The sequence below is a fragment of the Nothobranchius furzeri genome, chromosome 10 (genome assembly GCF_043380555.1).
Source record: "Nothobranchius furzeri strain GRZ-AD chromosome 10, NfurGRZ-RIMD1, whole genome shotgun sequence".
In the NCBI taxonomy this organism is placed as follows: Eukaryota; Metazoa; Chordata; class Actinopteri; order Cyprinodontiformes; family Nothobranchiidae; genus Nothobranchius; species Nothobranchius furzeri.
Window position 1 is genome coordinate 42341063 of NC_091750.1, and position 23794 is coordinate 42364856.

Here is a 23794-nt window from a genome sequence, read left to right on the forward strand (position 1 = left end):
AAGGATTTTCTTAATGAATTTGCAAACTTCCTGGCAGACGTCTCCTGCAGATATGGAAAAATACTCTTGCTGGGTGATTTTAATATTCATGTCTGCTGTCCTGACAAACCTTTGGTAAAGGATTTCTTAGATCTTATTGACTCATTTAGCATGTCCCAACGTGTTAATGGACCCACTCATGGTCATACACACACACTAGACCTGATTTTTTGTCATGGGCTGCAAATTAGTGATCTTGGCATTCTACCTGCAACTTTTTCTGATCACTCACCAGTTGTGTTTAATATGAACTTAGACTCTGCCTCTCGTGTTGAGTGTTTCCGTCCCAGCTTCTCTCGAACAATCAGACCCAATACTGCTGCACATTTTGCTGCTATTCTTGCTTTGAATTCAGCTCCATTTCAATCTACTGATGAATTTACTGTTGTTGAGGGATTACTTCATGCGCTTGATTCATCCTGTCTGGCTGCTTTGGATATTGTCGCTCCATTAAAATCAAGGCGAAATACATCCCGACCTGACCCATGGCTGAACGAGCAAACTCGTTCCATGAGACAACATGCCAGAAGACTGGAACGTAAATGGATAAAAGACAGGCTTACTGTATCCTTTGAATCCATGAGAGAGGCGTGGTCTCAGTACCAAAGAGCAGTCAGAGGCGCAAGAAATCGATTTTTTGCAAGCATTGTAACGGCTAATTCTAATAATCAAGGTGTGTTATATAAAACTATGAATGCAGTGCTTTCACCAGTTACAAAACTATTTTCCTCTGCGTCTGCTGACTTGTGTAACCAAATCCTGCAGTTTTTCTTAAATAAGATTAGTGTAATCACAGCTCAGATTCACCAAACCAACCATGTTCCTGATTCAGTCATTCCCCCTCATGTGCAACTTCAAAGCTTTCAGCCCATCTCTCTGCCCTATCTAGAAAAAACTGTTGCTGCCATGAAACCGTCTGGCTCCCCAGAAGATGTTATCCCACCACGTCTCCTGAAAGAGGTTTTTCCTTTCATTAGCCATAATGTGCTAGACATCTTAAATAGTAGCTTGACATTGGCTGAAGTTCCTTCTGCCTTTAAACATGCCGTTCTTCAGCCAATCTTGAAAAAACCTGGTCTCGACCCCACTGATTACTCTAATCTCCGACCAATTTCCAAATTACCGTTTTTATCTAAGGTCCTTGAGAAAATAGTGTATGAACAGATGCTGACACATCTAAATGACAATCAGGTAATGGACATTTTTCAGTCTGGTTTCAGAAAACAGCACAGCACTGAAACTGCTCATGTTCGGGTGTTTAATGACATTTTTCTCGCTTTAGATTCAGGTTTCCATGTGGTTCTGCTACTTTTGGATCTATCAGCAGCATTTGACACGATCGATCATAACATCTTGATCACCAGACTTCAGACTTGGGCTGGCATTTCTGGTTCAGCCCTAGATTGGTTCAGGTCATACTTTTATAACAGGTCCGCTAGAGTCATGTTGGATGGCTGTTCATCCGAGTCACAACCACTCCGTTGGGGTGTCCCACAAGGTTCAATACTCGGCCCGTTACTATTTAACCTCTATATACTGCCCTTAGGAGCCATTTTCAGAAGGCACGCTGTCTCATACCATCTTTACGCTGATGACTGTCAGATCTACTTTTCATTCAAGCCAACTCAATCAATGCAAGTTCTGTCTGATTGTATCGATAATGTTAAGCTTTGGCTTGCTGATAACTTCCTCCATCTGAATGACTCCAAAACAGAAGTAATCGTTTTTAATCCTCACAGCATCCCGGCTACTCTTCAACCTGACCTCAACTATCTCTCACCTAATGTCTCCACTGTAATTTCCAACCTTGGAGTTAAAATAGACCAGGCTCTGAAGATGGATGCTCAGGTCAATAACACAGTTAAATCATGTTTTTACCACCTCAGGCGTATCTCTAAACTTAAGCACATCCTGAGTGTCCGTCTTCTCAAATCAGTAGTCCACACTTTCATCACTTCACGGCTGGATTACTCCAACTCCTGCTTATACGGCATCAGTAAAGCAGCTCAATCTAGACTTCAGCTAGTCCAGAATTCAGCAGCTAGGTTCCTGACTGGAGTTGACAGAAGACAGCACATTACACCAATTCTAAAATCTCTCCACTGGTTGCCCGTTCATCTCAGGATCAATTTCAAAATCATGCTGCTCACTTATAAATCCCTGAACAGTCAAGCTCCTCCATATCTGTGTCAACTCGTCCATTACTACAATCCGCCTCGTGCTCTCAGGTCTGAGGATAAGCTCCTCCTAGCTCTTCCAAACGCACGTCTGAAAAGCCGTGGAGAAAGGGCTTTCTCTGTCTGTGCTCCCAAGCTGTGGAATGCATTACCACTACTAGTGAGGCAAGCACCAACAATTAGCATTTTTAAATCTCGCATGAAAACTCACTACTTCAACCTTGCATATAATACATAATCATGGACCACTTTCGACATCTGCATTCTTTCTACAATAGAATGCACAATAATTAACATCTGTATTACTGTGGTTCTTTCATATGTTTTTATCTGTTGTTTCACATTCCTTTGCGTTTTTAGTGTTTTACGACTGTTAGTTCGAGTATTTTCTTGTTTTCATTTTTTCTTATAAACTATGCTTTAAATGTCATTCTGAACGTGTTAATTTAACTGTAATCTTTTAATGTACAGCGCCTTGTCTGGTTGTAATGCCATGTTGAATGCGCTTTATAAATAAAATGGTATGGTATGGTATGGTATTGTTTTATTACAAGAAAAAACATGTTTCAATTCATTTTTCTATTTCACAGTTTGAGAATAAAAATGTTACATCACATCTTAGAAAACTGTCACTGCTGGGATGAAAAAAATGACCTTTAGGTGAAAACACACACACACACACACACACACAAAATAACTTTAGGATTTGCAAAAATACAAAATGATGACTGAAGTAGGCAGAAGGTCTTTTTTTAGACTCAGTAGAGAAAGTTTAGAACGTCTGCTGAAGCAAGAACCTTTTTACACAATTTGAATGGATCTTAAACTCTAAGACATGTATTCATGTAGCCCCAAGACCCAACCCACGTGTACTTAATCTAAAGTCCATGGAGCGTAGAGCTGATGATGTCTACAAAGGTGGCTTCAATGCAGTAGCAGAGCTGGACATCAGGGTCTGCTCCGCCCAGGTCCTCTTTTGTTTTTTGAGGTAGAACCAGCTTAGATGAGGCTCCAGGAACTGGACCCTCCTCAGGTTTTTCTTGTAGATTCTGTAACCCTAAGAGGACAGAGAAATACATGGCAATTAGTTATCAGGACAAATATATAAATATACATAACTCTATAAGTGCATCAGATTAGATACAATTTTATTATCCATATACATGGAAAATTGTCTTAATGTAAGTAACCACAATAATAGAAAAAAAAAGCATTAAAGGTGTGTAAAACTAGTCTATACATTTGCAGTAGTCTCTGATAGGAATAAATACCTTGCAAGCCATACTTGGGGCAAAAAAGCCACCGGCCAATCTGTTGCCGCAGAAAGTGGCAACAGACGGGATTTGGAGTCTTATTTTTTCATATGTGGACATCTTGCTTGGGACTGGATAACAACGACTCGACTCTACCACCTGACTTGTTTTATCTCCACAAATAACACAAGCTTGGAGAAGTTTTTGAGGGGCGACGGTGGCACAGGAGTTAAGTGCTCGCCCCATAATTGGAAGGTTGCAGGTTCGAGCCCTGCTCAGTATGTCACTGTTGTTGTGTCCATGGGCAAGACACATAACCCACTTTGCCTGCTTGTGGTGTTTGGAGGGACCTGTGTACAGCAGACTTGCCTCAGTCAGTGTGCCCTTGGGCTTTTGTGGCTACAATGTAGTTTATCACCACCAGGGTGTAAATGTGTGTGAATGGGTGAATGACTCATTTTGTTTTAAAGCACCTTGTGGGGTTACAGGGTCCTAGAAGGCGCTATATCAAATACAGACCGTTAACCAATTTTTTTTGGTTTCTGAGATTTATCTCCATTGTGCAACATCAGAACCACGTCAAATTAAGTGTGCTTAATGACAACAAAAAAAAAATTCATAAAAATGAGAAAAGCAAAAGATGTGAGGAAAGGGAAAAAGAAAATGAACAAGAAAAGTCAAGCAGTGGATCCCAGGAAAAGCAGAATCAGCAGAAAGCGCAGAACAAAGCTAACGCAGGTGTTTGCTAACCATCAAAATTAAGTGCCGTCCGCCTCGGGGGCGGACATCCAACCTCTGAGAACCCACCCAACTGGCCAAATGGTTAGAGCTCTATTTGCTTTATTGAGAAAAGCATCATGCTTCCCTTTGATTGAAAGAATGCATTATGTGTAGCAAACATCTGAGCTGACCATTCATTGCGATATTTATCTGTTCTTTGCGATATACATATTGCGCATGCTAATATCGCAATAACGATATATTTGCGATATATTGTGAAGCCCAAGTTCCTATAAACATCCACAACAAATAAATAAAAGCAGCTGGATTCTATTTTGTTCCTTAAATTGAGTCATGTAGTTTTGCAAGTTCTGCACGCTCACACGTTCAACAGCATCTTTGCCACTGATTTTAGTAACTGGTGACATGACGCAGTTCTGGAACTGAGCAGCATGGATGCATCAGAAGATTTTGCTGTAGTTGGCATTCAAAATGGATTGAAGACAGGAAAGGATAAAGAATCAATCAAATATATTATGTTTATGTATTTAGCAGACGCTTTTGTCCAAAGCGACTTACAAGTGATAATCGGCATGTTGCCCTTGAGGCAAACAACAACTTGACATCAATCATGGAGAGGAGGGAACAAGGAGTGTTTTATAATGCCAGACTGATGCTTTTAAATATAAAATGTCCAAAATTTTCCTCCGTAGGGGACATGCCCTTACTTAACATATTTTTTCATGTCTGTTTATTGCACCACAAGGTGTGCACCAGCACCAGGTAATAAAAAGTAATGGTAAAAGGAAAAACAGCCATGGATGACTAAGGGGATAAAAAAACGCTTGAGCAAAGAAAAATAAAATGTATACATGTTTCTTAAAACTGCAAACAAAAGAAGCTGAAGATAAATATAAACAATAATTAACAACAATAATTAGGAAACAAAAACTAATTTACTATGGTGAACAACTGAATAAGAATAAAGGTCAAATAAAAGCCACATGGGGAATAAAGTGGCAAATAAAGAGTGCGCCCCAGGGCAGCTGTGGCTACATCGTAGCTCATCACCATCAGTGTGTGAATGTGTGTGTGACTGGATGAATGATACACTGTAGTGTAAAGCGCTTTGGAGTCCTTACTCTGAGAGGCGCTATACAAGTGCGGGTCATTTATCATTTATTAAACAAAATCAGTAGTTCCTGATAACTTTGTCAAGGAGATCAACGTTCAATCATCTACTGTGACGTAATTTGCAGATGCAGAACCCCGAGTCGATCTGGTACCGACAATGGTTCAAAAGTTTTCGCAAACACTGGGACACAGAGACATAAATGAAAGAGAAAGGGGGGTGGGGTTGGGGGGGGGGGGATAAGGAAGAGGTTGTAAAAAAATGATCACAAAGATAAACAATAAAGGATGTAAAATAATCTGCTTCTGGACCTGCAGAAAAAGAGAGAAGAAAGGGGGGCACACAAAACTACAACAGAACAAAAATATCACTGCGACAAACTGCACGAGTGTGTGTGTGTGTGTGTGTGTGTGTGTGTGTGTGTGTGTGTGTGTGTGTGTGTGTGTGTGTGTGTGTGTGTGTGTGTGTGTGTGTGTGTGTGTGTGTGTGTGTGTGTGTGTCTGTCTCTTCTCCATCCCCAGTGAGTCGTGGTGGACGGCTGCTTATACTGAGCCAGGATCCTCTGGAGGTTTCTTCCTGTTAAAAAGGAGTTTTCCTCTCCACTGTCGCTAAATGCTTGCTTAGTATGAGGATTGCTGTAAAGACTCTGACACTAGTCAGTGACTTGATGCAACCTGCTGGGTTCCTTATATAGGAAACATTTACTGATTGGCTTAATGACCTGACCTGTATTGTAATGTTTACTATGTGATGGTCCTTGAGACGACTCTGGTCCTGATTTGGCGCTTTATAAATAAACTTTAATTTAATTTGAATGAGGATATATAACAGTAACAATTTTAGCTGAAAAGCACGTGGTAATAACTTAGCCATGGGTTATGTGTTAAAATGCCCAAGTAGGTCTTTAAAATATGAATACACAACATAACATGAGAGTAAGAATTGTAAAACAATGTGCTTTAGCTCTGTTTTGTTGGCTAGAGGAGCACATTCATGAACAAGATGTGTTGCTGTCTGCTGTAAACAGAAATGAAACGTCTTGGTGTGACACGTGTCAGCCACTAGATGGTGCCATCAGATCAAAGAAATAATCCACATACATAATTTAATATTCACGTCCTGGCTGAGTGAGTGGCAGAGAGTGGGGGGTCCAGTCTGAGCACCAACAAAGTTTCATAGGCTTAATGAAGGTTCAAAAATGTTTATTAGAAATGAATGCTATTCTATTGTCACTTTAATGCTGACTAGTTTACATGCACTCTCCAAAGAGCCATTCGGGTTCTGGTTAGGATCACATTTCAGAAGTGTTGGTAGGAACTATCAGTAGATAAGGGCTGTGCAGGAAGCTGGAATGTAACAGTAATAACTTTAATAGTTGTACTCACGGGCAATAAAAGGATCAACGTCCCTGGCTTTGGTGGCCACATCAGAAGCACAAACCTGGCCCACCTGCACCAACAGAGCTGCTACGTCGTCGTAGAGAGGAGGGAAGGCCTGGCAGAACGCCACCAAGCATGGCAGGGTTGGCATGAAGAAGGAGTAACGCTTGGCCCGGCTCAGCACTAGGAAGCAGAACACACACATCAGGATGTTTGCACGCGCTCAGTGGTGGATGGGCTAGTCAGGTGGGGCATAAAGCTTGGTTTATGCTTGACGCATTCACTTTCCGCTTGGTGATGCGGCTCGTAGATGGAACGCACTTCACAATTTGCAGCGTTTATGGTTCGTGCGGCTTGTCTCTGCGGTGAGCCAATATTCTCCCAAACTGTAGGGGGCAGCATGGAGCTCTACGGCATGCATCCAACACTACACCATAGTAGAAGTAGAAAATACTGTTTACAACATGGCATTCCAGCATTTTTTAACAGCGTCCTCGTCTTTTCCGACAGTGCGAGCTATTTCTCTCCAAGAATTATTAACAACATGTTGATCACGGTGATCTCTGAGAGCTGAATCATACAAATGTCTGTATTTACGAACCTCTGCCATACTAATTCTTGCCTGTCCGCCATGTTTTTCCACGTCCGACCGTCTGCGTGGTTAGAAATTTTCTTAGGTGCGCGGTGCGGAAAAAATTTGGGCCGTGCGAAGGCGCGGTGGAGGGGCGTGGTTGTTAAAATGATGCTGTTGTTGAGATGATGACCTCGCGGACCAAGCATAAACCAACCTTAACTGTCAGTTTTTACAGGAATCATTCAAAGTTCTTTTTTCAATTCCGCATGAAGAGAATCTGATCGACGCCTTTCAGAGCTGATCACACCAGCTCCGACTCTGCAGAGACCCTGAGAGCAGCACTGCTATATAACTATTTAGTCTGTAGAGTTTTATTGTTTTAAATCTGTTAGATTGTTGCTGACAGCAGCTACATTTAAGCTTCTCCAGTCTGACTGAATGGTTGCTGCAGCATGTAGGTGTAGGTTCTCATCCGGATGGTTTTAACTGAAAGCTGCTGGACTTTTCTGGTTTTGCGGAATACATTTGGCCTCTCATCGTGGAGGCCTCTCCCATAATTTGATTGTGGTCAGAAAAAAACACACTGGTTGTGTATCTATTCTAAATGAAGGTGATGCTATTTCATAGAATTAAAATTCACACTGAGGATTATTTCCTCACGTAAGACCTGTGGCTAGCTGGCTCTTTAAAAATGTGATGTTTTTGGATCCTGCCACTGGAAATCGATAGGCACCGGAATCGAAACAAGAAAGGAAGTATGTATGTGTGTAGACTAACAGCTGCTGTTCTGGACTTTATCTAATGGTCTAAGAACTGGGAATCAGAATATAAAAGGAAGCCGTCATAATGTCTCGGGAAAAGACATCAGCTGACCTGTTAGCAGAGTTCCCATGACACTAATGGCCAATCGGGCCACACTCAGAGATTTGGGTAAGGCGTACTGGGTACACAGGTGTGACAGCAGCTGTATGGCAAAGATCTGTGGGACCACACAAGCAAAGAGCACCATTATTAATTATGTTACCATATGCATCATTCAGCTGAGAGAACTGGTATGAGGTTCTGGTTCAGTTTAGAGGAGGCCTCACCTGCTTCTCCAGCTGGGGCTGGGCTAGAAGTTCAGGGATGAAGTCCAAACAGATGTGAATGGAGGGGATTCCTGCTACGGTGAGAGGCAGCAGAGCCTGAGGGTAGCCCTGGGGGTGGGAGGAGCAGAGTTAAGCCTGATTTATATGTCTCCTTCCGCGTGGGAATGGAGACACGCAACACCATGATGTGTCAATGCAAGGGCTCTGTGAGCATGATCAGGGGGATGGAGACATTCCTAATTTTTAACTGTGCCTCCAAAGTGACAGACTTGTGGTCAGAACGCCGCTTCCTTTTACTTTGTCAACAGCACCAACATTACCCCATCAAAAAATACCACAAGTGTCAAAGATATCCAGTGACAGACGAGCATAAAACTGAAGACAGTCTAGCAAAAAACATAAACATGTACACATCCATGACTGAAGCAGTACAATGATATGCTTATGGATGGAAATGATGACAAACGTGGGTTTAGAGGTGGTAAGTGCTTTAAGTGGTGGAGAATGACGGACAAATGTGTTACAATGTCTCTGAAATACATAAACACAATAATAACTCACAACTGTCACCCCTCCAGGAACAAGAAGAGAGGAAAAGCTGCCGACTAGGACGAGTGATCAAGGAGTGTGCCGATACCATTTATTTATGAAGCACATTTAAAAACAGTGCAAGGATAAAAACACTGTGAAACACAACAAGAACAGCAATAAAACTAGAAAACATCAACGATGGGAGAAGGCCATGCCACAAAAGTATCTTTAAAGCGACAGAGGGAGGGACTCAGAGGGGAGCGGCGGCAGCAGACACATCACATGACCCTGTGTTGTGTTTGCAACTGAACTGATGCGCTGATTTGACCGGTTTAGTGCTGGCTGACCCTTCAGGTGTCAGCCACTCCTCCACATTACTGTTTGGTATCAGCAGAAGCAGCAGCCATGGAGCATGCTGACCTTTCACCTTTACAAGTGGATTTTTAGGCAGTGGTGACATGCAGGTCTTTAGAAAGTTCATTTACCTGAAAGTGAATCAATTTAGCGATGTTGGGGTCAGCGATGAACATCTGATGCAGGAGACAACAAATGAGACACTGCACCTCCCTCAAGTCACTGAGCAGGCCTCCTTGTGGCTCTGCATCCTCTACACCCATACAGGCCGATGGACTCAGACTTGTTGGTTTGGGTGTCTTCAGCATCGAGCCCCAATTGCTTCTCCAAAGGCTTTCTGATGAACCTCCGGACTGCTGCTCATCAGAGGTGGGCAAGCACAACTCTAGGAGAATCTGGACGGCTGCACTGTCCTGCAGGTTAGGAGGGATAGGTGCTTAGAAGTGGGTAAAATCAGTATCATTACTTGTTCTTTCCTGGTCTAAGGAGATTATTGTGGACAATGGATGAGATCAGGTGTGTACCGTCACACCTGAGCAGCTAGAAGGGCGTTCTTTAGCTCCTCCCTGGTGACCTCAGGTGTGTCCAGCTGACCCGATCCCGTCACACTAGAGACAGTCTGGCTCTGTCGCTCAAAGTCGGCCGTCTCCTTCAGGTGACTCTGCAGATAGGCTTTGGAGGCCAGCAGGTACCCATTAAGCATGTGAAGGACGATGTCCATCAGGGGAGGACACCTAAGAACAAGATGAGTTTATTTGTTCTTATTTAGTCATCTAAATAGCAAGTCATTTTGTTTATCCCTTCATGCTCTATATTATTTTATTTTTATACATCATAAACTTAAAACAATACAAAAATACCCTGGTATGTTCTGAATTATTCCTGCTTCTTCCTCTGGGGTTCCTGATTTATTTCAGATCTTAAATACACTAAATGAGTCTTGATGATCATTTAATTATCAGTTGCATTCACATAATGATATCAGTGTATTAATAAATGAATGTGTAACAGATTTGCTCCATATACTAAATGAAATGAGCTTTCTAAGCATCACAGAAAGGGCAGTGCCTGAGTGTCTTGGTAAACGCCTATACACACTTCTCAGATCAGGTTGGTCAAAGTTTACAAACAACCATTTCATTAAAAGTGAACTCACTTCCTGTTTTAGCCAGTTCCGCCAGAGCTTCGTCCAAAGCTCACAGCTCATGCTAAATTACCATCCTATGGGGAATCAAACCAGATTTTTCAGTGGAACAATTGTACAGGCTCAACCGAGCTTCTCACCCTATCTCTAAGGGAGAGGCCAGCCAACATGCGGAAAATAAATAATTTCGGCCGCTTGTATCTCATTCTTTCGGTCACTACCCAAAGCTCTTGACCAGAGGTGAGGGCAGGAACGTAGATCGAACGGTAAATTGAGAGCTTTGCCTTCTGGCTCCGCTCTCTCCACCACGACAGATCAGTACAATGTCTGCATTACTGAAGACGCAGCGCCAATATGCCTGTGGATCTTGCAGTCCATCTTTCCCTCACTCGTGAACAAGACCTTGAGATACTTAAACTCCTCCACTTGGGGCAGGACCTCATCCCTGACACGGAGAAGGCATTCTACCCTTTTCCGACTCAAGACCATGGTCTCAGATTTAGAGGAGCTGACTCTCATCCCAGCTGCTTCAAACTCTGCTACAAACCGCTCGAGTAAAACCTGGAAATCACATTCTGATGAAGCCATCTGGTAATGTATGATATAAGATATGACCATATTTCCTGATATGTGTATTTAGCTTTGTTTGAGCTTGTAGCCAGTCTGGTTACCTGTACACCCTCTGGTCACAGCGCAGCACAATCAGAGGATCAATCATCAGGTCGTTCTGGGTGCAGGTCTGCTGTTGCTGCAGAGTGGCTGATGGTTGGAGGGCGTTTACAGTCATCACCCACAATCTGAAACAAGTCCTCATGCTTTACACACTGAAATATGGGTAAACAAAGTTAATTCAAAGTATCTTGAGGTAACAGGAACATGAAAGCAGAGGAGGGGAGCTGGATCGGTTGGTTCCTGGGTTCTGGATCAACAGTACTTTAGGTTAGGAGAGAACAATGAGTTGCAATAATCCATCTCAAGATCACTTTTTGATTAACATTCTGAGCTTAGTGACCTTCAATAAAACCTGGGTAGGTCAAAACCATCAAAAGACATCAGGGTCGACTTGAGGGATGATGGACAGGATTTAGTACACGTCCATATGAATGGCTCATAAATTCAAGTACACTTGGCTGCAACTTCTAGCACGGGGCAGGGCATGGGATATGGCCAAACTATATCATATATGGAAATGGTGCAATTTCTTTCCAGAACTGAAGAGGGCGCTATTTCCAGCTTCCAACCATGTTTTTGATTTCTATTTAAATTAGATTTATAACGGCCACGAAACACAATACAATTACAACTAAACTTTCGTAATTTATTGATTTTACTTCTATTCCACATTGTTTTTCAACACAAGGGTGTCCTAACATTATTAAATGAACCCTATTTAAGTAGTAATATGAGTTTACAACCACTGTAGTTCAACTTTTATCTACTGAGGTGGAAAAATTGATGAAGGGAATTTCAACAAATTTTTTTACCCCCAACCCTTTTTAATTCACTCTCATTTCAAAACAACTAAAACCTGGAGTCAAATATTCTACATAGATAGCAGTATCCTAAAAACCAGTGTGCGATTTAGAAGACCTTCATCAGATTTGTGAAAGCCCAATTAAGGCCTATTTCAGCACATTTTCTGCATTTGCATCACATTAGAACTGGTCCAGCCCAGAAACTACAAGGTTAATCTAGGCTCTTCAGAGCTGAACTAGATTATTTTACACTAATAGCAGAATGTGTAATTCAGTTTTTGGTTTGTGGAATTTTCTTTGGTGTACTTTATCTGATTTTGTAAATCAAAAATAATAAAACAATGAAAAGACAGTGAAGTTCATTGTAGTTCACAAAGGTGCAGAGGAATTTAAGGTAATGCTTCCCTTGGGTTAATATTCCCCACCTTAATCCATTTCATGTATTTTTTTAAGGTGACTACTTCTTATATGAAGTTCTAGTTTATTTGTATTGTACATACTCCTTACACATTTGAATTCACACACACACACACACACACACACACACACACACACACACACACACACACACACACACACACACACACACACACACACACTATATGTGAAACACTGTATACTAATAAACAAGTTTTATAACACGCAGAAGCATGTATGTATTCGCATAAACCAGTAACATTTATCACTTTACACAAGACTAACACATTATTAAACTTACTCAATATATTACATATAATGAATAATTATAATGAATAATGAGAAAGGTAAGTCTATCGTATTTCAACAAAAATGCACAGGAGCACACAGAGCAAGCAACTAATGCTAGCACTGGCTCCAGCAAAGAGGTGTTCAGGGATACTCAGAAATATGGCAGCTTACATAAAGTCTTTCCAACAGGATCGATTTTTGAGTTTTATGAATAAATTGTGCATCTTTATTAGTAGGAATCGCGATTCGGACATGAATAAGTGTTTTCAGGCATCTCTACTGGTTTGGATCGTTCAGATTTTGAAAACTTGTGAACTTTTGAAAGTTCCATTCCTGTTAAGGTCCTGGAACAAGTTGATCATTCACAGATTAAGACCCATATGTTTCAATCTACGTTCAGACTACACAACAGCACCGAGTCCACTCTGATCGGTGTGCAGAATGACATTTTGGTTGCATCTGATTCAGGGCCCTATGTTTTGCTGCTGCTATTAGATCTCTCAGCAGCTTTTGATACATTTGACCCCAAAATCCTATTAGATAGTCTAAAATACAGGGTCGGTCTTTCTGGTCCTACATTGTGTTGGTTCCATTCTTATTTGGCAAACTGGTTATTTTGTGTGCTGACTGGGTGCCGCAGGGTTCTGTCCTGGGGCCCCTTCTGTTCCCCATCTATCTTCTTGAGGGGTATGGCATAGGCTACCATATTTAAGTTGATGATTGTCAAACATACTTGGTGAAGAATGCACTAAACACAGATTTATTGCTCACAGATTGACTCTCTGATGTGAAGGGGTGGTTGGCAGCCAACTTAGACTAAGACTGAGGCCATTGTTTTTGACTCCAGAAATGTGTAACCCATGTGACTGACGCACCTGGAGGAAGCTCCTCAGTTAGTGGACTTTCCCCTTTGTTAACATCCATACATTCAGGCCATTAGAACTGATCTGCATGGATTTCTTGTCATTAGAACCAGATGGGCGTACCAAAGATATTCAAGTTATGACTGACCATGTCGCCAAGTACGCCATTGCTGTGCCAACACCGAACCAAAAGGCAAGAACAAGGCTAAATGTCTATGGGATAATTTCTTGGTCCACTATGGGTTCCCTGAAATCTTCAAAGCGACCAAGGCCCAGACTTTGAAACCAAGGTTATTAAAGATCTATGTCAGATGGTGGGTATTCACAAAACTCATACTACTCCATATCATCCCAGAGGAAACCCAGTAGAGCGTTTTAACAGGACCTTACTAGACATGCTTGGGACTTTGAATGATGAACAAAAACACCATTGGAAAGGGTATGTCAAACCCCTGGGACATGCCTATAACTGCACTAGAAACGATGCCACCGGTTATTCCCCTTATGAACTCATGTTTGGCTGCCAGCCTAGACTCCCTGTGGATCTGGCGTTTGGGTTGCCGATGGGTAACGGTCCTGTAAATCACTCCCAATACATCCAGGAGCTGAAAGCCCATTTGGAGGAAGGATACCGGTTGGCCAAGAACAATGTTCAAAAATCGATGGATAGTAACAGATTCAACCAACATGTTACACCCCGAGAACTGAATGAGGGAGACAGAGTTCTGGTGAAGAACGTTCGGAAAAGGGGACGACAAAAGCTAGCAGACAAGTGGGAGTCGACGGTGTACATTGTGGTAAAGAAAGCCAGCAACTTACCTGTGTATACTGTAAAGCCTGAAAGTAAAGCTACCCCACTCAGGACTCTGCACAGAGACCTCCTCCTTCCCTGTGGGTTCCTGTTTCCACCTGAGCCATCACAAGCTGTGAGGGAGGGCAGGAGGGCTACCATTGTCTCTTCTTCTTCAGCTAATCCTGAGACTACAGTCAATGAGTTGGATGATCAAGGGGTCTTGATACCTATTTCTGCTCCAATGGAGCCACAGCGATTCACCACCGTCATTGTTGTCCCTGTTCAACCATCTGTCTCCCCTGATGTCCCATTGACTGTGCCTTGTCCTTTACCCACCGTGTTATCAGATCCCGGGACTGCTGTAAAGGAGCTGGTGACAGGGGAGTTTCCAGTGGAAACAGATGCAGTGGAGGAGGGTCAGGGAGGAGTTGTCATGGAAACTGCATCCCTTGAGAATTCTACATCAGATAAAAGGTCCTCTCCAATTAAAACTTATGAACCAGTTATTGCCACCTTGGAACGGGATCTGATAGTGCCTGCAGACCATGACAGTCCTGAAATTGAACCGACACTTCGTTGATCCACTCGTTCCAGGCAACCCACCAGAACGGCTACAGTACTCCCTCCCTGGGAAACCCCCGCTGGACAGTGTCCAAAATCTGCTCCACGGCCTGAGTTCAGCCTTTACGGCCATCCTGCAGGACAAGAGCTATATGTTACCTGGTTTGAGTTAGAGGACGGACCTGTGGAAAAGGGGGGAGAGTGTAACCCATGTGATTGACGCATCTGGAGGGAGCTCCCCAGTTTGTGGACTTTCCCCTTTAAGAGGAATGCTGACCTGCTAATGAGCCAGCTGTTGTTGCTCCAGGTGGAGTGATGAATCACAGTCACTGTTGCTTCAGGGTTTGGTCTTCTCTGCCAGTCTTCAGTGCTTGCTAAAACCTTCAATTCAGCTTACCTGAGGGTGCAGTTGATTCACTGTTCTGAGAGGAAGAAACTGAACCGTACCATTTTAAAAGGGTAGCACTTTGGCAAAGTTACAGGAGTGTTGGTAAGCTGCACTTTCATCTTCCTCAGTTACCGATGGAGCCAATTTACTTGTTTTATTTTCTAATGTTATACTTACCGTCATAGATCCTCCCTTTTTGCCTAATCGAGGCCAAAGTTTGTGTATGTGTTTCTACTCATCGGTGAGTAAACATATTCATTTATCTACACTGATTAGCTGCATGATCCAGTGTTGCTTGGAATATTTTTAGTGTCTTGAGATGTTGGACAGAATGTGGTTTATTGTTTTCACATAAGTCCTGTCCAAAGATATTTGACCTAAGCACTTGTTTCCTGTGTGGGGAAGCTCAGCTGAGCAATTAATCAAATTGAGTGAAACAAACATAATTACGTAATTAAGAAAAATGTGAATGTGGACCTCCTGGAAATTCTGTGGAGAACCTGAATGATTTGTGATATTTTGTACATATGTAAATATGTAGAATTAATAATTTCCCTTTCTGGCTTTTGTTTTAGGTCAGGTTTTTGTGTGGATTTATTTTCCTTTTCCCTTTACATTCAGTTCATCCCAATCACCGTCTTGAATTTTCCTTGGATGGCGAGCCACCCTTGAACCAATTGAACTGTGGAACCCTGGATTGATGTCACAAGGAAACGAGCCCTTGTTCATGCAGATGAAGTCTGAAACTCTTCAAGGAACTGATGGACGGTCTATTGGTTATAATGTTTTTTGTAAATATATCACTGCTTATTTGATGTAAACTGTTTCACCTTGTGAATATTCAAAATACACTTTGAATGAAAACCCCTCTTATCAGTTGACTTTTTGCCCATACTGGTTATTGACTCCTTTGTTGAACTTAGTTTTGGTTACTAGTTATTCCATCTACTGGTTATAAATCAGATTAGCGCAAGCTTTTGTCAAGGGGTTACAAATGTATTTATTGAAAATCCTCGGGCCGCTGCACTAAGAAACATCTCCTTGTATCCAGAGCACATACCTGCGGGGCATCACCGTGTTGAGGCCCATCCACAGCTTGTTGAGGGTCTGGATCAGGCGCCGAGGCACAGCGGGCTGCAGAAGCAGGGACATGCTGGCTGTGAGAGCCTCAGCATAGGGGATGAGGTCTCCAGGTGAGAGCAGCGTTAGATACTCCAGGATCCGCATGAGCCTGGGACTGCTGGAGGGCAACTTCTGGAAAGCTGGATTAGAGAAAACAGAACAGATCTGGACTCATCTTCTCTGAATATCAGTAGCTTTATATCCAATTCTTTAGTGTCTAAAATGAGTCACAACCAGTGGAAACAGCTCATTGAACCAGAGCTGATGCTGTTTCCGTCATACCCTGGTGAAGCTGGTTCTGGGTGTATCTGCGGGCAATGAAGGGAAGCATCATCCTCCTCAGCAGAGGCAAGGTACCAGTCACCTCCTCCTCACACACCCAGTCTTCCACCAGACACAGGTGGGGGTAGTTAGTGGCAAGTAGTCTTAGTAGAGCTGAGTGCAAACCTGAAACCACACAACGTTATTCAGATTTAGGTTCTTCTTTCTCATTTGAACCAACTAATGTGGGTGAGAGTTTTAACCTCACCCCCCAGCTCCTGCTGCAGCCCCTGGGCCTGGGTCACCAGGTACTTAATGGGGATTTGGTCCATCAGAGCTGCTGAGTAGGACTTTGGCTTCCTCTTCATTAGTGCTACAAAGACCAGATACAAGGTTGTGTCAGACAGACCATAACCAGAATGCGTATAAAGAAGAACGACTGAGTATGGAGTGGTTTTCTTGGGGAGCACTCGGGTAAACAAAGACACTAAAGAGATGGCATGAATATGAAATAATGAAGGAGAGAGGAGTGTGTATAGCTGCTAGGTAGGTCGGTGCTTGGGCTGAAGAATTTTAGGGAAAGATATCATTGTGATTTTTTTTCTGGCAGAAATAGTGATTTGATTCATGATTTTCTTCAGTAATATCTACAAACATGACTATAAATGACATCATTTAATCCAAACATTAACAACTAGTACTCTAATATTGAAAGAATGAACTGAAAGTAAGAATTGCTTTCAGGATTATTTATTATGAAAAAAACATGTTTCCCATGTTTTTCAGATTGTGGTTCCCAAGAAGGTACTGAGAACCTCACGATCGATTCGGACATCTCGGCATGTGGTAAACCTATGACTACAGCCTTAGTAGGGCTGAACAATAAGTCGCAAACGTACCATCGTGATATCGACATGCGCAATATGCATATGGCAAAGAACAGAAAATACGCAATGACTGGTCAGCTCAAACGTTTGCCACACATAATGCATTTTGTTAATGAATGGAAGCATTGTTTTGGACAAATCAAATAGAGAGCTTCACACATTTGGCCAGTGTGGAGATTACAGAAACACTGCTGCTCTTTAAAGTTTATTTTTGAGTCACTTTACCACGTTTCTCTTGTTAAATGCGCCCGAAAAACCTCCGTTACCCTGAGTTAGCATGAAGCTCCCGCTGAGCTCCGACCGAGGCAGAGCATGACCTCATCTAAGCGGCCAGGGTGCCTGGCAATGATCGCAGTGGTCTGAGGCTCTGCTTGTATTTTAACTGTGCATATTATAGCTCCACATGTGACTAGCATGACTACAGCCTTTGCATGGAAGCCAAGCGTCTGCGCGGGTTGGCTACCCTGGAGCCCTTTCTTGGCTTCTTGGGTTAGCAAAGGTCACAATGGCGGTAGTAGGAACCTCCCGTTTTATATCAAAAACTTATAATTCCAGCCTATGGACACAATTTGTCCAGTATATATGTTGATGGAAAAACCCAGTATGTGCAACACAACAGTTCCTGGGTTAGTCAGAAGAGCTGCAAAAACTACAGCTATGACGATTAAATGATTACATTGTTATGGCAACTTTGATCAAAAAACCTCAGATCGTTCAGCCTACTGCTCCCTCTAACCTACATGCGTCCTAGTTGGCCGTGCTTTCATTGCTGCCTTGTTCAGCTCCCATTTATTCCTTAGGAAGCAGCCAGCATTCAGTGCCAAGAAAGTAAAGGGTGAATGACTGCTTAAAGGCAGTAGTAGTAGTAGTAGTAGTAGTAGTAATAGTAGTAGTAGTAGTAGTAGAAAACAGCTTCCTTCCTCTTGTTGCTGCCTGGTGGAAATCAAACTAACAGAGCATTCTCAGAGAAAGAAATTATAATCAAGTAAGAGGAGCAGAGGTGGTGAGTCATCTCCACAGTAGGGAGGTGTTTTCATTTAGATGGTCATTCTCTCACCAAGCTGTTTGGTGCTAGCCAGCAGGTTCTCCTCATAAGACAGGATGTAGTACAGGATCAGAAGTTGTGTGGTGATGGAGTAGCGCTGGCGTCCTCCTCGGCTGCTGTCTGCCTGCTAGCAAACAGAAAAGGTACAGCTCAAACATGAGGCTTCAGCATGATGACTCAGCCAGGTGCTTCAGTCTGGTACTTTAACAATCTCCTGGATAATCAAAGAATGACTCACTCCTGCAGAGCTCTGGAAGACACGGAGGATCTCCTGCTCAGTGATGGGCTGGTTTGTAGCCTCAGGATTGGCCTTGGATGCTGGAGTGAGGATGGAGTTGATGTAAGCATCGATTAGAGGAATCAGCTGAGTATGGATGGGTGTAGTTGTCTCACAGAGCTGACGATAAATCCAGTCCTGAAAAAGTGGGACAACCCCACAAAGTAAGGTTAATGTAATTGGCTATAGGGTTCATCTTGTCACTTTTCTCAGGAGCATGCAGAGAATAAAACACGACCCAGCCAGAAAAATAAGCCACCACCTGGATTTAATTAAGCAAATAGGTATGAGCTTCTATTGGATAACTATTACAACTTTTACATCAACTGTTCCATCTTTATGGTCTTCAGCATCTCAGAGGAACGCAGCAGAGGGCAATATTTTCATTTCTAGCCCTTCACAAATTGATCATCTACTTCATAATGTTACTTCTTCTTTACGTGTGGCATTAGATGATGTTGAGCATATTTGATATTTTAGCACAAAAGTGGCACGACATGGACAAAAATCATAAATGCAGCAGCACTTTCTGCTTGTTTGGGCAAATAAATTAAGCTTTAAGAAGCTTTATTCTGGAATTTATTTACCATTATCATTAAATTGAAGTTGGGACAGATGACTTGATTATGACTTGAAAATTTAAAGTTAAGTACTTGGACTCGACTTCCACATTATTGACTTTGGACTCCACTGGGGCTTGGTAGTCTTTGACTTGGACTTGACTGGAAAAACTTGTGACTTACTAGCGACTTGCAAAGCAGTGACTTGTTCACACCTCTAACTGATAGATTTAGAAATAAATCGAGCCGACACACCTGGCACTGCTGTCTGCTTCCAGCACAAGTCCTACATGTTTATGAACATAGCTTATTTGTGTTGTCTGCTGAAGACACATCTATTCACTCAGGCATTTTATTGATTAAGTTGATTTTTATTGATTTAAAACTTTCAATTTATGCTTTTTTGCTTCATTGGTTTGTGTTTATTTTTCATTTTATGGTAGCCACTTTCTATGGCATTATGTTTTATTACATATATTTATGGCTTATGTTTTATTACTTTGTGTTAAGCGCTTTGTGATTCTTTCTGAGAAAGGTGCTACAAATAAACAGTACTTACTATTTTTGGGCAGGCAGTGTATTATTATAACTACAGTACACTGGACAAAGTTAATGGATAGAGGATGAAATAGTCTGACATACCTTGATGGATACTTTGTGCTTGGTGAAGGCCCGGCTCCGAAGCAACTGGTAGATACAATGAATTGGCAGAAATCCTGAGATGTTGGCACTTAAATTGTTGGTCACGGCAACCCTCACTGCATGAGCTGTAACGACCTAAACCACAACATTACAAATAATCAGGTGAGTTCATTGCAAATAGATGTGATCAGATAATTGTTGCCCCTTGACTGAACCAGAATAACATCTGATGTTCTGAGTACCGCATTAACCCCCAGGAGTCAATTTATTGTGACCAGAGGACAAAAATGTCCGCTCATAAAAGTGGCTATAAAAACGTATACATTCATATTATTTATGTTAAACAACTTCAGTCCTGATCAAATCTATAAAACCTTCAGTCATTTAGAGAATTTTAACCCTTCAAAATTCAGTTTGATTAGTCAATGTCATTGCTGTAATTAATGGGAAAAAAATAAATAAATTAAAAAATATATCTATACACAAAAATGACTTGTTTGCACAGCCAGGTGCATAAAAATACAAATAGTTTTTGGTGGAAGGATGCTCTACCTGTTCAGTGAAAATCTCCTGAGTAAAGATGGTCTTCATCTTGCTGAGAGAACCGGGCTTGATGGCTATCTGTAAGAAGTTAAACACGCAGCAGAAAAAACAACAATGAGAAGCAGAGTGGTAGGCCTATAAGAGTGAAAACAACCTACAGGCAGCAGCTGGTATTGTGTAATTTCATCCTTTCATATTTTTCTTTTTGTTTCTAACCTGTGTGTATGTGTGCGCGCACATGTGTTTGTGTGTGCATATGTGTGTGCTCATGCATGCGTGCGTCTAAATCTTATAGAATATCGTAAATCCTCTAATACAGGCCCGGGCCTGTATTTGACTCAAGCTCATCAAGCTCCAGGCCTTTATTGGAAGGAGGGCCAGTATTAGAGGCAGGCCTCAATTTCTATTTGAGCAAAATGAACTAATGGTTCGCTGGAGTTTTTGACAGTTAAAATTGCGCCCACATTTTCAAAGTTAAACACATTTCTTTTAACAACGTAGTTTCTGCTTCAGCCCTCTCCCCCCTCCCCCTGCGCAGCGGCCGCAAACTCACTGATGCGCCTGCAGCCTCTCGGAGTTCCTGCTGCTCTAAACATTAAAATAATTATTTCATTTTCTGTTCCTCACTTCTGATTACCTTCAATGGTGTCTGTTTGTTGCAACCAACAGGTACAAAAACTAACTTGTTTTTATTTGACTATTTTTCTGTCCTGTCTGTTTATTATCTTCCTGCATCTCCTCTCAATCCTAAAGAAAAACTGCTACCTGGGTTCATATATATTCATCTTATGAGTTACCTTTGAACTGCAGTTCTAAAAGATCTACCGACCGCAAAAACAGCGGAGTGCTCGCTGCTTGGTGGCCGCATCAGTGATCGGTGCGTCACCGGATGACAAGGTGATGCGCCCCGCTCCACAGCGAAACGCATCAGGCGCAAATAAAAGACAGAAAACATCAAAGGAAATGAACCGACATGAACGATCGCGTGTTAAATAATTTTTTGAGGTGGCGACACCTGATTGTTACTGTGGCCGTGCTCAGGAGGCAGATCTACCGACCGCAAAAACAGCGGAGTGCTCCGTGCTTGGCGGCCGCATCAGTGATCGGTGCGTCACCCGAGGACAAGGTGATGTGCCCCGCTCCACAGCAGCGAAACACATCAGGCGCAAATAAAAGACAGAAAACAGTAAAGGAAATGAACCGACATGAACGATCGCGTGTCAGTACCTACGGTCTGGCACAGCCTCCTCTTCGTCTCCGCACGGTTAAAGTTACCCTCGCGGTCTATCACTGGCAAATCAAAGGTGAGACGATGACACAACGCCCCCTGTACTTGCTTGTTACCACATTCCACCCGGCCACAATAAGAGATCGGCCTTCATTCACCTCCGCCGACTCAGACCAAAATTGGAGACCCGGCCTTTAATTGAATACCGGCCTGTATTAGAGGATTTACGGTATGTTTATGTGGTTAATAGGGTTGTCACGGGAACCTGTGTAGTGGTAAACCCCGGTAAAAAAGTTGACAATAATAATAACCGTCTTGTCTTGTACATGACTGGCATGGTTTAACACACATCATTAATTTTCGTTTAAATTCTAGTACAACATATGAGCGATCCAGGGCGTAAAGCAAAGTGGATTACAAAATAGCGCTTTTAGCCCCATTGACTAGCATCCGTTATGTCATTCTTCTGGGGACCCACGAGCTGACCAGAAATTAAGGAGACTTCGGGTCCCTAAACTACATGACTCACTAACCCCTAACATGGCTCTCAGCTGCAGAAACTCAGGCAGTCTTACCATTATGAGTCGCTCCATCACCTGAGCTGAACTCAGTATTCAAACTTAGGATGCTTTTAAATTGGTGTATTTAACTGATGAATAACTCCCAAAACATCTGAATTGTTGAAATGGAAAAAAATTGTGAATAACCCACTCCTAGTCTGAGATGCGTTTGTGTGAATCGTTATGCGTTTATGGGTGTCGGTACGTGGATTTCTCACCAAGAGGGTTGTTTTGCTTGTGTTTTTTTTATGTTGTTTTTAATGTATGTGGTGAGGGAGGAGCTGCCATGGGGATAGTGAAGGTGGTGGATGGAGACGAGAACCTTGACCTCCAGACAATACCCCAAATCGCAGGCACCCATCCCCACCCATTCATTTCTGCTATGGCTCCAGAGCCCCTCAGGCAGCTCCAGATCCTCATCTCCTCCAGACCAACAGAGGATAGAGGGCAGAAGCAGCAGAGTTTAAACCTCCACCATCACCACTCAGTCACAGGTGGACTAATGCTGTGTGTGCGTGAGGTCATGTAGGTTGGTGTGTGGTGATTTTTATGTCTAACAAGCACCCCACCCAACCCTAAAGGCGCGCGCGCGCGCACACACACACACACACACACACACACACACACACACACACACACACACACACACACACACACCATTTTACCTTCATCCCTAAAGTAGAGCACACCAACTCAATAATGGAGCTGAGCTGGTTGCTATGGAAGTACATGGCAACCAGTAAAAGCATCTCTCCAAAAGAAGCAGATACGCCTGCAGCACTGTAAGAAGAGACACACACACACACACACACACACACACACACACAGATAGGGATCATTGATAACACCACATCTTACAGGACAAAATTTCTCGTTGCAAATCAACCCTGATGTTCTTGACATAAAAACAGTTGTTAATGTTCCTAGAATGCTCGTTGTCTTTTATATTGTATACCCTTAATGCTACAATGGTAAATCTGCAAAACAAGCTAGCTGAAGAGTTGAACTCTCACCCCATCAGCTAACATCCTTAGGCCACACACCCTCAACAAGGGAATGTACATTCCCACAGTAAATGAGACAGTACTAAACAACAGTTGTGTTTAATTTTCCGTGACTTCAAAGGGAGTTTTCTGTTTGGGACTCTAGTAGTTTGTCCTAAAGTTGAAGTGCTAGCAGCCATCTTTTTCTCCTTCTCTGGTATTACGATATTGACCCGAATATGAGACAAGGTTTTTTTTTCATTGAAAATAATTTTAAAATGTGGGGTCGTCTTATCATCGGGGTCTAACCATTACACGCCCGTAACAGCAGAGGGCGCCAGGCTGTGTGTTCTCAACAGGAGAAAAAATGAACACAAGAGGTCTGGAGCAGAGTGGACCGAAAGTGGGGCAAGTTAACAAGCTATAAGGCAAAGTTATGTGAGTTTTAGGATGACAGTGGTTAATTCAGCAGCGGCGTCAAACATTGCATGCATTGATGTATTGGAT

The 23794-nt window shown here is 42.5% G+C and overlaps 1 protein-coding gene across 2 annotated transcripts in view; it reads right to left on the bottom strand.

Moving 5' to 3' along the window:
- Positions 1 to 2882: 2882 nt before the first annotated feature.
- The window catches only part of ints2 (integrator complex subunit 2), a 65972-nt gene continuing 45060 nt past the window's right edge, over positions 2883 to 23794 (bottom strand). Inside the window, exons 11-25 of one of the 2 annotated variants that reach the window (XM_015960145.3) lie at positions 22970 to 23084; positions 20526 to 20594; positions 19974 to 20108; positions 18733 to 18909; positions 18507 to 18618; positions 16831 to 16935; positions 16584 to 16748; positions 16240 to 16441; positions 11063 to 11188; positions 9780 to 9981; positions 9379 to 9660; positions 8363 to 8470; positions 8148 to 8253; positions 6707 to 6883; positions 2883 to 3273 (exon numbers count right to left, since the gene is read on the bottom strand). In XM_015960145.3, the coding sequence (XP_015815631.3) occupies positions 3095 to 3273; positions 6707 to 6883; positions 8148 to 8253; positions 8363 to 8470; positions 9379 to 9660; positions 9780 to 9981; positions 11063 to 11188; positions 16240 to 16441; positions 16584 to 16748; positions 16831 to 16935; positions 18507 to 18618; positions 18733 to 18909; positions 19974 to 20108; positions 20526 to 20594; positions 22970 to 23084 (2260 nt within the window). In that variant the 3' untranslated portion in view covers positions 2883 to 3094. Of the gene's footprint in view, positions 3274 to 6706; positions 6884 to 8147; positions 8254 to 8362; positions 8471 to 9378; positions 9661 to 9779; positions 9982 to 11062; positions 11189 to 16239; positions 16442 to 16583; positions 16749 to 16830; positions 16936 to 18506; positions 18622 to 18732; positions 18910 to 19973; positions 20109 to 20525; positions 20595 to 22969; positions 23085 to 23794 lie in introns of both variants that reach the window. The other variant, XM_015960143.3, reaches the window with a different exon arrangement.